Source organism: Nymphaea colorata, chromosome 11 (assembly GCF_008831285.2).
Source record: "Nymphaea colorata isolate Beijing-Zhang1983 chromosome 11, ASM883128v2, whole genome shotgun sequence".
In the NCBI taxonomy this organism is placed as follows: domain Eukaryota; kingdom Viridiplantae; phylum Streptophyta; class Magnoliopsida; order Nymphaeales; family Nymphaeaceae; genus Nymphaea; species Nymphaea colorata.
The window spans coordinates 20801200-20817077 of NC_045148.1; the positions used below are offsets into that span (position 1 = coordinate 20801200).

General features: G+C 36.9%; 1 protein-coding gene across 2 annotated transcripts; it reads right to left on the bottom strand.

Moving 5' to 3' along the window:
- Nucleotides 1–653: 653 nt before the first annotated feature.
- LOC116263819 (uncharacterized) lies at nt 654–5585 on the bottom strand. Of its 2 annotated transcripts, XR_004174700.2 has the most exons (7): nt 5297–5585; nt 4067–4219; nt 2908–3054; nt 2262–2414; nt 1634–1756; nt 886–1150; nt 654–803 (listed from the first exon to the last, which is right to left on the bottom strand). XR_004174700.2 is itself a non-coding variant. In XM_031643608.2 (6 exons), exons 1-6 carry the CDS (start codon nt 5447–5449, stop codon nt 1073–1075), a joined length of 807 nt encoding a protein of 268 aa, XP_031499468.1. In that variant the 5' UTR covers nt 5450–5585; the 3' UTR covers nt 654–1072. The 2 variants fall into 2 exon arrangements, 1 of the variants encoding a protein (XP_031499468.1); XM_031643608.2 differs by having other exon boundaries at nt 654–1150.
- Between the last annotated feature and the right edge of the window lie 10293 nt (nt 5586–15878).

The window sequence follows — 15878 nt, forward strand, 5'->3', positions numbered from 1 at the left end:
ACAACAAAAAAAAATCTATAATATATCTATATCCCAATTCACAAACCGAAGCCTATCAAAATCTGATCGTCAGATTAATATCCCAATCCACACGACTTTGAAACCCAATCTTAATATACAAGTTTCAAAATATAAAGACATTGCATATAGTATGTTTATTAAATTTATAACCGATCTGAATCCAATCGAATGCCATCCCTTAAGTCCAAATCAGATCCAATTTCTTAATTTCATATCAAGTTTTTCCCAATATCCATTTTTTTAAAACGATTCAACCAAATATCAGATCTAAATTGATGACATTCCTAGTGAAACTCGAAGAAGAAATATATCAAATAATCACCCAATTCATCGCCCACTGAACCAAGTTGACATGAAAAGATCAGCATCCCCAAAGTTTGGATAATCATTTTTTATTAAGCAGAAAAATTTTGGGTTAGTATTCAATTCCAGCCAGCTCAAACATATAACCTAATGGACCTTCTTTGGAATTGGTTTAGGTTCCACATTTGGTTTCACATTCATGACTTAGTATTCCAAAGTTTGCAGTTTTTTATCGAAATGGATAGAAGCCAAGAGGTCGAAGACCTTACCAGGAAACCACGTTTATTTTAATTATATTATTATCAGTAGATAATAGAACCAGTCGCAAGTGTTCTAATTTCAAGCTGCTAATTTGATATTATTCCATACTCTTGATATGCTTTGTCAAGTTACAGGTAGCTTGATCATATACAGAAGATATCCATTGTCGATAGCGAATACCGTAATTGCATGGCCTGAATTGTCACAGTTGATGTAACCTTATGCATGACAAAAACATAATTTAGATGAAGGGTGGCATAGATTTTGGGACTATTCGTTCTAGAAGTGGCAAGAACTTACCTGTTCAAACTAGCTGATGCTGCAAAAAAAGCAGACATCTTCAATACCCCTGCGTCATCTCTGCACTAACAGTTCTTTGGCACTAATGATGGTGAAGGATGGCGCAGTCGTTGATCTCTTTCCTCCAAGAGGCCTCCATCTCTTCCTGTAGAGAAATGTGAAAGGAAAATTGATACTGGGCACCAATTCAGCCTCTGAAGTTCGGAGGTATTGTTGCCTCTGTGAAGTACTCCCTTCGGACAGTGTCTGACGAGCAAAACCTTACCTTCAAAAGAGTTCAGAAAAAATCCATCAGCAGGAAAAATAGACTAAAAGAATGAACTGAGACTAAAAATGCTACATTCTTCTGTTGAATGAATAAGGTCTCTAAACCCATCGACGCCCATTCTGCGCCATCTTTGCTGCAGCATTGATTGAACGAAAGTCTTTGAGAACACATGCATTTATGTAACTGAACATTTTGTATAAATTTAAATGCAAACAATTTATGAATACATAGTTTACGCACCTGCAGCCTGATGCTGCATCTTCTTATCAATAGACGGAAGTAGAAAGCAGATCAAATACTTGGTCTCAAGAAAACAGAGAAATGAATATAAACTAAAAATAAATAAAAACCTTAAGGGTCAAACTACCAATTCATACTGTATACGTAAAGAGAAACCACACATGAAAATTTAACCATACAAAAGTAGATTCATTAACAATAAAGAATCACAAAAGTTTGTTCTCATTAGTATAAACATACCAAACTTGCATATGATCTCAATAAAGGCTTCACTAACTGCCAAATTGGCTGGAAAACAACAGGGGCGTCGACAAAAAGGACTTGACCCAGCCGCCGAGGATAGTAGTAATAAAAGACATCAATCTGCACCATCAGAAAAGAGAAACCATCTTATAAGGTGAAACCAATGCATACTGAATACCTATGAAGTATGAACATATGAAAAGCACATTCTAGTCTATAGAATATGAGTCCGGAGTTCTACAGATACAACATGCATTTAGTAAGAAAAGCCTCAAAGCAACAAATCAAGATGGTGACTTGACAGGAAATATAGCTCCTGTTTCTGCATGCAACTCGTCGAGCCTTAGTTCGGTTTCTGAATTTCACCTTCCTTGATTAAGCCAAACTTCTCATGGTTCATAAGCAAAAGACATTCATGAGAAAATTTACTTGTATCAACGGGCACGATCATGAACAATTACAAGAAAACATAGACATTGGTCAGTAGCTGCGACTTCACATAGTAGAAAATATAAACTGAGAAAGACACCCTTTTGTAAAGCACATTTACATAAATAGATGTTGTTTTACATAAAAAGAACCAAAACAATGAAAAAAATGAGCATTTGCAACTTGATACTCTTACCAGGAACTTCAAAAATAAAATATCTCCATTTTCAGGGCCAAATCCACGGAGATCAAATATTCCCAGAACCTCTCCTTTCCCAGCAGGCAATGAATTGATGATTTTCTCAATCAGAAAGACGCAGAGCTTTTCACTCTGCAAAGGATCATGCTTCTGACAAAAAAGGAAAAAGAACAAGGTTATACCAGGCAAACGTATCGAAAAACGAGAAAAAATTATGGAAAGTAAATTCTACAGACAATTAAATCTGCATAACTGAGAAAGAAAAGAACAAAAAAAAACTGTCAGATGCAAGAGAATATCAAGCAGGCAATCATGGGGTACTCCAACCTGTTGGAACCAGTTCCTTCTTACAACGTATCTTATGTTTTTCGCTGGGCCCGTCTACTTAAATAAGAACTTTTATGGTAGTTGAGAATATACATGTCTACTTACCTAACCATGACAGCTTTTGGTGCTTTCTTCCCAAGGGAAGGGGTTTGTTAATGCAATTGATAGGAAATGAATGATAGCAAATACAGTCACAGGAAAAAGCAGAGAATTTTCATGGTACACTCGAAACAAGAATAGCTAAGAGAATGTGACATGTTGGCAGAACTTTTATGAACTCCAAGAACACAAAATGGAATTTTGCCAAAGAACTCACTGCTGGGAAGTGTTTAGAGGCAATGACCACAAGAACTGGCCTACCATGAACATCAGGGAATTCATGCACATAGGCCTTGCCAGTCTTAGCAATCTCACTGACAGTGTCTTCTGAGAGATCTGACACACCAAACTCTCTACGCCATGTCTACAAAGGAAGTTTAAGACAAACACACATAGGAAAAAATTTACCAAAGACAACCATCTCAGAGGACCAATTACATCGAATCACAAGTGGATCTGTTCAAAAACAAAAACAAATCAGGTTTTCATGCTAACTATACAATTATCAGTTACAATCTAAGAAGTCTGCTGTGACACACACTTTTAAAAGAATGAGCACCAAAAAATATGATTATCATAGTGCTGGATTTCCTATGCTTAGATAATAGTTAAAAAGCAAACTGGGGATATGCAACTGGCGGACAACCATTTTCTTTCATCCCTCTTGCAACATAAGTAAGAACATTTTGTTTCTTTGCATGAATGGAACTAATCCATACCGAATATATTGTCTGTGCAGTATTCGAGATCCAGAACGTTCAGATCTTGAAAAGGCTGGTTTATAGCACGCGTGTCATTTCCTGAGTTCAAGGTCAGTCGAGAGCTTGCAACTTGCATCCGATGTGCCAGTTAATTAAGTAACTGGTCTGCTTTTTTGCTGTTTGAAAGATGCTTATTCTGTACGACTGTGTTGTATCAGCTAATTGCCTTGGCCTTGTCCAGGCTAGCTAGATGACTAAGACCAGTATTAGGCACCCCTATCAGGTAGGCTATAAAACTTCTGCTTCCATCCCCAAGCTTGTCTGGTCTGCTCAAGTGACTCTGCTTACCCAAAACCCGAGTTTAGAAGCTGAGAGCAACTTGACTATATTGAATTGTGACGCTCGTTAAACCTAAGTACATCCTTTCAGGAAGTGCACTAGTTGCCAAAAATTTCTCATTTTCTAATAAACAAGGTGAAGAATGGCTTATTTAATAGATATAAATTAATTTCAAGCCAGAATATATCTCCTTTAATTGCTAGTTAAAATGAAACTGTGGAAATAAGGAAGGTTTTAAAAACAAAAAATCAGTGAATGTAGCACCGCAGCCTGTTCCACAAACAATTTAAATTCCAGATCATCTAACATAATTGATAAACATCTCTTTGTGGATACGATAGCTTTGGTAAGCTTTGAAATGGTTTCTTCAATGTGAAACTTCCGATCCTTCAGAAACCACAGAATCATCTCATCGTCATCCCTTCCATAGCTGCCTAGTGGAAGCATGGGGTATTCTCTCTCTAGCTTGTTTTTCACTTCTAGTATGAGCTGCACAGTTCAGAATAAACAAAATGAAAGATTCTACAAAAGAAAAAGGCTGTAACACCAAAAGATCAACAGCATTGCCTAGAAACATATGCAGAAGAAAGTGAAAATAATTAATAAATCGTATGAAATAAAAAAGTTGAAAACTCATTTATTTAGTAGTTTTCCGGCAGTTAGATTTACTACGAAATTAAAGCCCCCGGTCCAATTGGGTTCACCAGACATGTTGAGAAGGAAAATTCAAAGCCTTTGTCAACTTGAAGAACAGGCGTTGGCAACAGGAATTACAGAGGTGCACGGATGATTATTGGATAACCGGAGTCAACCGAAGCAACATTTGAAGAGATAAGAACCATCCATCATCACCTACTTCTTCACATGGCTTATAGACTCCAGAACTTCAAAGCAAAGGCTATTTAGGAACTTGGCGGCCAGGAAAAATTGCGAAAAGATGTTTACTTGGGGAAATTGCTAGGCCCCTCAACATACTACTGTTTCCGCAGAAAGGAAGTTCCTATAATTTCCGAAATTTAAGAAAAAAACATTCTTTTCACGAAGAATCTCTAATAGCACCAGAGGGAGATAAAAAGGTTTCCCTCTTTAGTCTGTGCCTGAAAGACAAGCACTTTAGGCCCCCTATTTGGCTCTTATTATGACCAATGCCGGCCAGCAAGAAGCCAGTGTACACCATATGACCATGGAGACATGGATCAATTGTCAATAGAAGAGTTGCTACTGTCAGCCCTTGGCAATAGAAGCTAGAGCTTCAGAGAAGTTTCACTAGTTTTGGGTAGTCGTCTAACCCAGAACACTAACACAGAAGAAATGCTCAAAATAAGACTCTTACCCTCCTCCTGTCCTCCATCATCGCACTGCAGATGCATCAATTGGACGAAAAAGCAAAGCTTAACAGAGCGCCAAAGAGTAAAAGGAAACAGCTAGTGCCATCCATTCGTGAAAGCAAAAACAAAAGTAGGAGAACGAATGGTCGTGGATACATTATGCCGGGTCCTAAAAAAAAAAGGGATAGAGGAAAAACACAACTGCGTCGGCATTCAACCGGAGCGAGAGAGGAAGTACCTTCTGCTCATCGACGGACGATGACGTGGAGAGATTGTTGCGGAGGGACGACTTGCAGAGAAGGGCAGGAAGACTCCGCCCGGGCCGCCGGAGAGAGACGCTGGCATTCCCATACACCAGAGGAAGAAGAGAAGAACGCACAGCGAACGCCATCTCTCTCTCTCTCTCTCTCTGTGAGAGCTGCCTGGTGGCACTGGTGGCAGCCGCTGTTGATCAAATGGAACAATCTGTTCTACGTGTTTGGCGTCTCACCGTTGAGCTTCGGAATCAGACGAAGCTGAAGCAAGGTTTCTCCGGTGTTTTTTACGTAATTTTCTGAACAGGAATAATCTAAATTACATATTTGAGATTCACTTTGTAAGCGATAAGACATTGTAACCGACAAAGTCTCTTTGGTATAACTATCCACTTGAATTCAACTTCTTGTCTTACTGATCATTATTTTGATCATATTCTGAAACGAGGCAGCAAGAAAGGAGTCGCATGTCTGGTAAGCTTATGAGATTGAATGAGCTTAATATGAACTGAATGGAGCTCATATTCAAAGATTAAAACAAATAAACTTACTTAATAAATAAAAACAACCAAATTGGCAGGCGGTATAGATAGTAATGAATGATGCAAAACCTTCTTCGAAAGTCTATGACTCATAAGATAAGGTTGTATATTTTGGGCATGTTTGATTCAAGGAATGCCATTGTCCACATATCCTAGAGTAAACAACACCAATGGCCACATACTCTATAGAAAACTAAACAACACCAATGGGGTGTGTGTGATAGGAAAAACATTGTGATAGATAGAACATCTCTCTCCCACTTGTGGCATAGATACATGGGGGGCTATTGCCCACATTACCCATCAAAAATTTTATTGGAATTAAAAAAAAAAACATTATGATAACTTAACAATTATATGGAGCGCCTACATTAGACCTGGACTGGTGACTAGAGTGTCTCTCAACCAAGTTTCATCACCGTGTCCGACCTATGAGATTTTATATAACAGTAACAATATGAGATTTTTATACCACTAATTGAAAATTGGCTGGAAATCTTCCTGATTTTGGAACACAAAGTCATACATAAAATAAATAATCACAGGTTTTCCGTGTGTTTACTTTTTAAGAAACATAAGAAAAAAAAAACAGTGACCGCCGTATTTACCTTTTCGTGTTGTATATATATATATATATATATATATATATATATATATATATATATATATATCATAAGGCATGCTCATCGTCATGAGTGAACTCGATAGGCTATGATTTAAGATGGTTCACATTTGGCGACATCAGTTATATTATTATGGGAATTATGCGGAAAAAAAAGAAAAAAGAAAAGCTATCCACACAATAGGTTTTCATTGCGATACATAAGGTAAAATGATGCATCCTGTGGTTGGTTCAACTGTTTTCTGAATCGATTCGGATAGGCCTAAATGGACCCTCCGAGCCAAATCGGATCGGGAGAAAAAAAGAAAAAAAAAATTGCCTGAGAAACAAATTCTCTTGTTATGATTTATTATTCTTGTGTATTTCACAATTGTTATGAATTAAAAAGGCTGTTTTCTAATTGTTTTTCTTTTTGCTGATTCTTTTAGCAAACCAAATGAGTCTGAAATACTTTTTCTCATTTTCACATATGAATTTATTGGATTTTATAGATTTTAGACTTCAAAATATTTTTCCAAACTGTTATAAGAACATTTTTTGTCGTGATTTAATACTGACGTCCACTAGATTTGGATTGTGTCCGCATACAGCCAAGACCCATCTCACCATTAAAGCTCACTGGTAGACATGATGCAAAGAGCTTTAGTTCAGTGGTGCAAAGCTAAAATGGCCAAATGACACTTTCGATGGCTTTGGATCGGAAGAGTAACATGTTGGATTTGGTTCAGTTGCTGTTTTTGCGAAGTCCAATACAATCAGATCCAGACAAATGGTAAATAAGATTTGGATATGCGAGACTCAGTGTAGCGACCCTAGTGGATCTCAACCTGCCCCTTAGTAGTTTTTATTACGGTCCAAAAATGTTATAGTTCGAAAAGGTTAACAACCAATTACTTAACAATTATATTTATAAGTCCCTCAATATGTATCACAATCTTATATACGAGACTAAACTTATGAAATGCTACAATTTACCCCCCTTAAAGTTTATATATCTGCATGTGTGGGGCCCCAAGTTTGAGTGTTGAACTGGCTCTTATACTACCGTAATGACTCGGCTAGCAGATCTTAACCCATTCCTAATCAGTTTCAGTTGTAGCCTCAAAAAGATTAAGAACTAGGACAATCAATCACTTAACAAACTACTTTATTATGAGACTAAACTTTTGTGGTCTTATACTCAAATTCACAAAATATAATCTCAAGCCAACTTCTGATCCTCTTACTGATCAGATTCGGCTTGCTTAATAACTTGACTGGCTATCGGAGGGTGGATTTGATCAGATGCTGGATACGGAGCTGATCTTTTTGCACTTGCTCAGGTGACTTTGATGAGATCAGAAACATAAATTATTTGCATTTGGTAGGAGTGACAGCAAAAGCACCATGCTGATGATTAGTTGATGCTTTACATGCCTTGCATCTTATTTCATTTAATCACGTTTCCATCCAACGATGCCTTCACTTAAGTGCTAGCTAGATGGGTCTGTTTCACCATCTGCTTAGGCTCAATATCAGCACACACACACACAGCACAACTAATAACCCAACTCCGGAAACTGCAAGAAACACCCATCAGCCCTAACCCTGAACGCGAGCGCTATATATATATATATATATATATATATATATATATATATATATATATATATATATATATATATATATATATATATATATATATATAAAGAGAGAGAGAGAAAGAGAGAGAGAGAGCAAAAGCACGATTGATAAAGTCCCCTTGCATTCCACAGCTCGTGGTTCATTTCTTCTATATGATCCATTTCTTAGACAATTTTTTAAGGAACAAATGTAGTTTTTCTTAATCCTAAAAACTGCAAGTGCTTAGAAAATAACAAAGAAAAATGGAGATATAAGAGAGTTCTGTTCAAAGGAACTGTATCTTTTGTCTTACCAAATGATGCCTCAGTTCTCTCATCATGGCTTGTGAAGCCAAATATAAGTATTGTTAGGCCATATAGGTCTACTCAGTCTCCTTCCTCTAGTATAGCATTCATGGAGCTCAATAGATCTTACTTTTCAGAAAAAGTTTGGCAAGAGAACATATTGTGATAGTTTAGCACGTTTGATGATCGTCATTTCTTAAAACTTGGCTAGAAATACAGGACAACACAAATATAAGAGTGGAGCAAACATTTTTTATCATTTGAAGCAGAAACCAAGACGGGGAGTCCAAATTAAACGGATCACATTTATGAAAGAAACACTTGTTTAGATGTTAATACAAGAATTTCACTTGAATCCCGCATTGTCCTTGAAATCCATAAATCCCGAAAAAGATTTTTCGTTGTGGCGAAGTTATGCTCTCTGACATGGCCGGAAGATCCAATCTGTCGAGAACTTCAATTTGAAAACAGACGTCAATTTAGGCTCAGATTTGAAGAGTTCACCAAGATGTTGCATGAATGCAGATACTATATTTCAATCTTCCCTAACATACTTTTTTTTTTTTCTTCTTCTTCTCTGAATTAATTTTAAGGAGCATGCTGAGAAGTAGCTTAATGGATCTGCTATCTAAGAAGTGAACCAGAGGTGACCCTCGATTATCAGATGTTACAAAGATGGCACAAGATTATCGGATTCAATAACCTTTCTGACCTGTTGGTTATTTAGGGGCTGTTTGGTAATAGTAATGCACTGTTATTGTTCCATAAAGTTCTTCCAAAAATTTCTGTAGCAGATTTACTGGGACAATTGTACAAATGTTATATAAATCTGTCTCATATTTTGATGCAGATTGAGTAACATATATATCTAACTATTGCCAAACGGCCCCTTAAGGCACTCAACTACACACTTTTACATGCAGAATGGTTGGATATACCAAAAACTGATTTGGATCCAGAGTTTAGATACCGATCAGTCCTGCTTCAAATGAAGAAACTTAGGTCCAACTGGGAATACATATGATGAATCTTAATAATTAATCTCTTTTATCCACTGAACACCCATAATAAACTCAGAAGACAATGCTATGTTAATTGTCATCTTCTTTTTTTTTTCTGCAAACTATATAAAGATTGTTTGTAGGATTATGTGTTCCACCACTTGGCTCCATACTTCAAAAAATTGGTATCCAACGGTACCATTAACACATAATATTAGTTGGACTATATGATTGTATTTCGTTATTTAAAATCTTATGCACTTTAATTTAACCTGCAGAAAAGCAATGCCCTGAATTCACTTTATATGAAACCCATTTGAAATCAAATCAAGCTTTATTGATTTATTTCAGTAAACTGACGTAGCAGTACAATGAGTGCTCACACTTCTCGAAATTATGATGGTCCCAGCAAGAGGATGAGTCCAGAGTCCCACTTTTATAAAGCACTTAGAGACCTTTTGGTTCCAAATCTCAATTGTTTTTTATTGGTTTAGAGTACATTTGAGACTTTCATCCCTCCCATTTTTCCCGTTCTACTATAAAGAATTGCTATTCTTCTACATCCTTATAGTCCGGATCATGGGGTTTCAACTTACTCTCTCTCTTGATTAATTTCTACACGAATACCAACATTTTCTTTTACTATATAGGTCAATCTAATATATGAAACCACGGTGAGCATATTCTTGGAAACAAGACTTGCAATTATGATGTATCCTCTCTCTCTCTATCTCCCCAACTTTTGCTTTTGCTTTTACTTTATAGAACAATCGCACACATGAAAAAATGTGGCCATTGTTACTAGTAGCGACATAATTACTCGTGGTATAAAGCCTTCTTTTTATTGTTATAAAATTGTTACAACAGTGAAAAGCCAAACCAGAGGCTTTTCAGTACTCTTCTATACAACCAGCACCATGCTGAGTGGAGATTAGTGTTCCATAAATTGAATTCACGACTGTTTGCAGGTATGTTTGATAGCTTCGGATCTGAAATTCAAGAGCTTGTGACCCCTATGCAAAAAAGAAGATTTATGTTATCAATTTCCTGGATCTGAAATCTTGGAAAACTCCTCATAATACGAAGCTGACCCTTTCTATACATCATAATTTGAAAAGACGACCACTGTTTATTGAAATGGTAAAAGAGCAGCTCCCTCTTCATCATGATGCCAAGAAACTACGATCCATTATTACAATGATGAGCATTCCAAAAATACGCTAACTAAATCATGGAACCTACCCAAATACGCTGTTAAAATGCTCTAATATCTGTGGTCGCCAATCATGAAGATCAATGATCGCCGGCGAGAGCATGCCGTCGACCCCACCGCTTGGGCTAGCAAATAATCATCAGATCGAAACAGCAGACGACGGAGATTTGAGAGCATTTCATTTCATAAACTTGATCTGATAGCTCATGAGAACCGATCATTTCTGCTGCCTACGAAACCAAGGACAAGGGGATTCAAGAACAACTAACTTTCACTGTGCAAGTCAGCTGGCTATAGTAGTTGCAACACTTTGGAATCATGGACATTCTATCTCAGTCGTCAAGGTCTTCGTCCACTGCACAGTATGTCCTTAACAAGGACATAATCATTTATATATATATATATATATATACACACGTTTCAAGGTGGTGCACGAAGGAGGACATGTTGCTAGTTAGTTTGATTTTTTTGAGCACTATGTTATAATGTCTAATACCAAGTTGATCTTACATATATAACCAAATTCTCGTTAAATTTTCTTTATGTAAACTGCAATTCACATGTACATAGTTGATTTGAATCAGATAATTACAGGTATCCAGATCAAGACCAGGGGCGGAGGGGGGGGGCTTAGGCCATGGCCCCACCCTGACCAATGAAAAAAAAAATTACATTGAAAAAAATATAATTTTTTAATTGTGTCATGTATTTTTGGTTTTGAATTCAATTTGGCCCTACTCAGATCCAGAGGTTGAACTGTCGGGCCTATCCTTGAAGAAAATCCTGGTTCCGCCCCTTATCATGACGGCATTCTCCGGTTATACAATATGATAAACAAGACACCGGTTTCAAGTAATGTTGGCATCATGACCAGCCGCCGAGGTGATTAACAGAAACGGAAGCAGCGGAAGCAGCTAACCTCAAGGTGAAGACCAGTATGTGTATGGTGAATCTAAAGGCAAAAGATACATTATTTTAGACGTGGATGCACACACACACACACATGCATGCGTGTATGTAAGCTTTGAAGAAGGGAAGATTTTTCTACCTTATTCTTTTTGAGTGGGCAAGGCAATCTCAAGTTCTCGAATATGGAATATTGATAATGTACTGGTGTGCCACCACCTCCCTTCTAAAAGGTGCAAAATATTCTTACCTTTGCAGAAAAGTTTCCACAACGAACCTTTTCTTTTTTGCCTTCTCTTTCTACCTTGCAAGTTCCGGTCCATCGCTTTTCCGGTCAAGTTTCATTGAGTTCCCAACCCTTGGTTCACACGGCGATGCAAGTAAACACATTCGTGAATAAAGAATTTTGATTTGGTTCATGAATTCCCTTACACTTGGGGAGTCGAATACTTCAATTAAGGGATTGAGGCAAATTAAACTTGTTTTGTACAAGTTGGTCGGTGTGGTTCGGACCCAGTGCACCCCGTATGTCATGTCCGAACTTTAGATGAGAGGAGACAAATACCTCCCCTCTTCGTATTTGGATGGAGCCATGGTACACTTTGTCAACCCCATGCTTTAACTTTCTGATCTTGAACATAGTTTTTGTTATGGTAATTAAACGCCTAACCTGATTAATATCTCACACATTTTTTTCTAGGTCAAAAGAAAAACCCGCTCTTGGGGTGGAAAAATTTGTCGCAACGTCTACACGTCATAACGGCAACGGAAATGAAACGAGAAAGGGCCCAAACTGCATCCTTCCAAATACTTACCAATACATATGGTGTCCTGTATGCAGTGGCGTAGCCACATGGTGGCTACCCACACCAGGCTCGCAAAATTAGTTTAAATATACGTTAATGTTTTTATATATTTGATTGTTATACATGTAAGTGTCCCAAAGAAATTAAAGGTATTGAATGAATGCTCTCACTAAAAAATTTTTTTTGCTCTGCTAGTGCCTGTATGGGCTAATACATACAATTAAATAACCTTACGATTGAATATAAGAACATCATTTAAAATCACTATATTCACTTGGAAGATCATGATGCCGGTAACATTGTTTACAACCATCAACTCTAATTTCTTTGGCACAAAGTTAACTTTCCTGTATCAAAAAGATTTGAGGTTGGTAGCCAAAAAAAAGTGTGTCCCACGAATTCTTTTGTTGAAATTCCATGGGCCAAGTGACCCACTTTATTTCTCAGATTATGGCAGTACCACTGCTGCCAGTGGGTGCACTATGGCTGTAGTCCAAAAAGACACTAGTGGTCACCTAAGTTAAGTGTTCCCTTGTTTCTCAACACGTCCTGTCAAGACCTTCCATTCTGATCTTAAGTTGGCCGATCTGTTGTTCCACTGCAATCTTCTTGTCCACATAAATGCATGCATACATGACTACTCTTTGGTCAGAACCCACCGAGAATTTTGGTTTGTTTATTTGTTTGGGAAAAGTTGAGTGGTTCATTTCTAGGGAAGCAAGACTAACCCACGTTGGGTCCATTCAGACATGACCCATGAACATCCACTTTGAGCACTATGTAAATGGATTGAGTATAATAGAATTATTGATTCGATTACGAATTCTTTGGTAAGAATTTGTAAAGAAATCCAGATCAATCACTAATGTGGCACAGATTCAGTGTCTAGTTTTACAGTTGAATCCACAATTCGAGTCCCATTTCTGAGTGAGATTTCATAAAAGTGGTACTTCAGTTGCATATATATGTCGGACCTTAAAAATTACAGTGAAAATCCAACTCCAAATCTGAATTCAGTTTAATAGAGTTGAACTAAACCGGATTTAGTAAAAGTCTGGATATGATATTCTAATCTTAGCGTGCTCCACTTTGTCGAGGGGATAAAATAAAAAGCAAACACGAAGAAATTGTTCCATCGATACCGATGTCCTAAGGAATGAAAGGAAGGCATCTCGGAGAAACGCAGCAAGAGGGAATGTCTTTGTCAAATCAAACGTGGGCATAATCTTTCCATATTGCTTAGATGAGACTCTAAAGCAAAGAATAATTTTTCATAACCAAATCTTTTAGACTATTGTTACGTCCCTTAGCAATTCTACTTAAGATATGCTTCACCAAAATTATAACCAGCTTTTCGTTTTTGTTGAGGCTCATATTGTCGAGCCAAAATTAGCCAAAAATATAAAAAATTTATTTTCAACAAAAAAGGAAAAGATGTAAGAATTAATTTAAAATAAAAATAAATCTTATAACACCTTAGGAGAAAATTAAAATGTTGCACATGGTACCCTTCAAAAGATATCATTGATTGCAACAGATTAAAGTTAAAACAATAGAATGGTACACCTAAAAATTTTCTCCTCGCTGTCAAACACGGTGAAAAAGTCGGAACTTATATGATAAGCACCAATTATGAATTATTACCGCCCCAAAGAAGAAGGGCATGGATCTAGCAGCTCAAGCAACTAAGGAAGAAGATGACGCCTGCATTACGTTATTACGTCCTTGCACTTCACTCCTTGGCTCAAACGGAACCACTTGCTCCCCTCTTGCTCTTGACGGCATCCGGTACTTTTTATCTCCATCCAAGTTATATATAAAAAAAAGAAAAAAGAAAAAGATTGGATCCAACATCTTTTAGCTCATAGAAGTCAAAAAAGATTGATTCCCCAAAGTTGGATTCTAGACTTTCATATGCACATAGCCTTTCAACCCCAAATTGCAAATTAACAAAAGTTTGATAAATATGTTACAGTTTAAAAATTTAGTCATGTATTAAAAATTATGAAAAATTTTAAAAGGCTTATAAAAAAAGTTATTAAATAAATGGTTGTCTTGATTCATAGTCCTTTTGAAGTTAGAGCTGAAACTGTTAGGGAGCAAGTTGGAGTCTGCCAAACTAAAAGTCCGAACCCAAAAATGTGTTGGGTTGTTACATCTTAACTAATGAAAGATCTAGATGTGAGCATGTGCGGACCTCTATAGATCGAGCTTTAGCTATATGGGGTGCTCAATCAGCCACGGTTAGACTTTGAGTATGCTCAGAAGCCCTCGTAACTGTTATTCTATCAGTGACGAAGCCAGAAATTTGTAACTAAGGAGCGTTAATACATAATAACCTAATTTTAAATATTTGAAAAAACAAAACTTAGATTTGAGCTACTATGAAAGAACAGTATATAAAGATTGGCTCTTGCTACTTGGAAATCGTTGTATTTTTTTTTCGAACGTGAGAGACCGCGTATCTTGGGCATCTTTAAAATAAATAAATAAAAAAAACGGAAATGGTCTTTTTCTCGTTAAATTATAAAATGAATTTCACGATGCCGGTCATCATGCCACAAGCGTGCCGTGGCTTAAAATTATGCGGTCTCAACTTTTCGAGCTCCCGGCACGGCGTGTTTTTGTATATTGGAATGTCACTCCCTTCTTTAAAGAGGAAAAGCATCCATGGCAGCCTTTGTAGGCCAAGCCGGAGATTGGCCCCGGTCAAAGGACAAAATCGACCATTCCTCCTCCTATCCTTTGACTGACAAAATTCAATTAACTTTACCGATTGCTCTTAATCATGCATATTAAATAAATAATAAAATAAAGCCGAAAAAGATTTTTTATATTTTTTACGGTAATTTCAAGGGCCAGGATTTAAAAATAGGGAGAAACCGATGGATGGATTGACGGGCATGGGTTGCCAAGGATTTAATGGAACCACGCGGCCCTATTTAATGATCTGATCATCTCCCCACATGCTTAAGATCCCAAACCTAATTAAATTAAATATTTTTCGAATTTTTTTGAGTTTCAGTTCTTTCTAAACCACAGGCTGTCATCTTCTTTTTTTTTTTTTAAGAAAAATGAAAGGTTGACTTAACTTCTAAGGAGATGAGAAAGAAAGAATTGAAGTGGCGAACAAGAGTGGACTGCTCAGCGTGCAACTCACAGATGCGGGAAAAATATTTCAAAATACCAAAAAAAAAAAACAAAAAATACAGTGCTCTTAATAATGCTTTTATATATATATATATATATATATATATATATATATATATATATATATATATATATATATATATAGTAGGGGAAAGAGAGAATTCGTGAGAGAATCTATTCTCACAGCTCTTGGGAGTTAGGTTCTTGTGGGCCCACAAGTTTGCCATGCCTTTAGATTGGCAGGATTGATGTAAGTGGATCTTACAAGGAAGATTGTAGGGCAAGTGGGAAGCATGATGCCCAGAAACCCTAAAAAGCTACCCAACCTTGGTTCCCCCAACCATATTATTAATAATAATAATAATCTCTATTGATATTTTGTAAGTTTTGTTTTAGCTTTATGCAGTAAGTAAGTTGTG

What these genes read in the sequence shown, in the direction of transcription:
- LOC116263819 (XM_031643608.2), bottom strand. Translation starts at nt 5,449, where the DNA reads ATGGCGTTCGCTGTGCGTTCTTCTCTTCTTCCTCTGGTGTATGGGAAT. An exon ending in CAAAGCTTACCAAAGCTATC is followed by an intron (nt 3,055 to 4,066) that starts GTATCCACAAAG and finishes CTTCCTTTGTAG; the next exon opens with ACATGGCGTAGAGAGTTTGG. An exon ending in CCTCTAAACACTTCCCAGCA is followed by an intron (nt 2,415 to 2,907) that starts GTGAGTTCTTTG and finishes CTTTTTTGTCAG; the next exon opens with AAGCATGATCCTTTGCAGAG.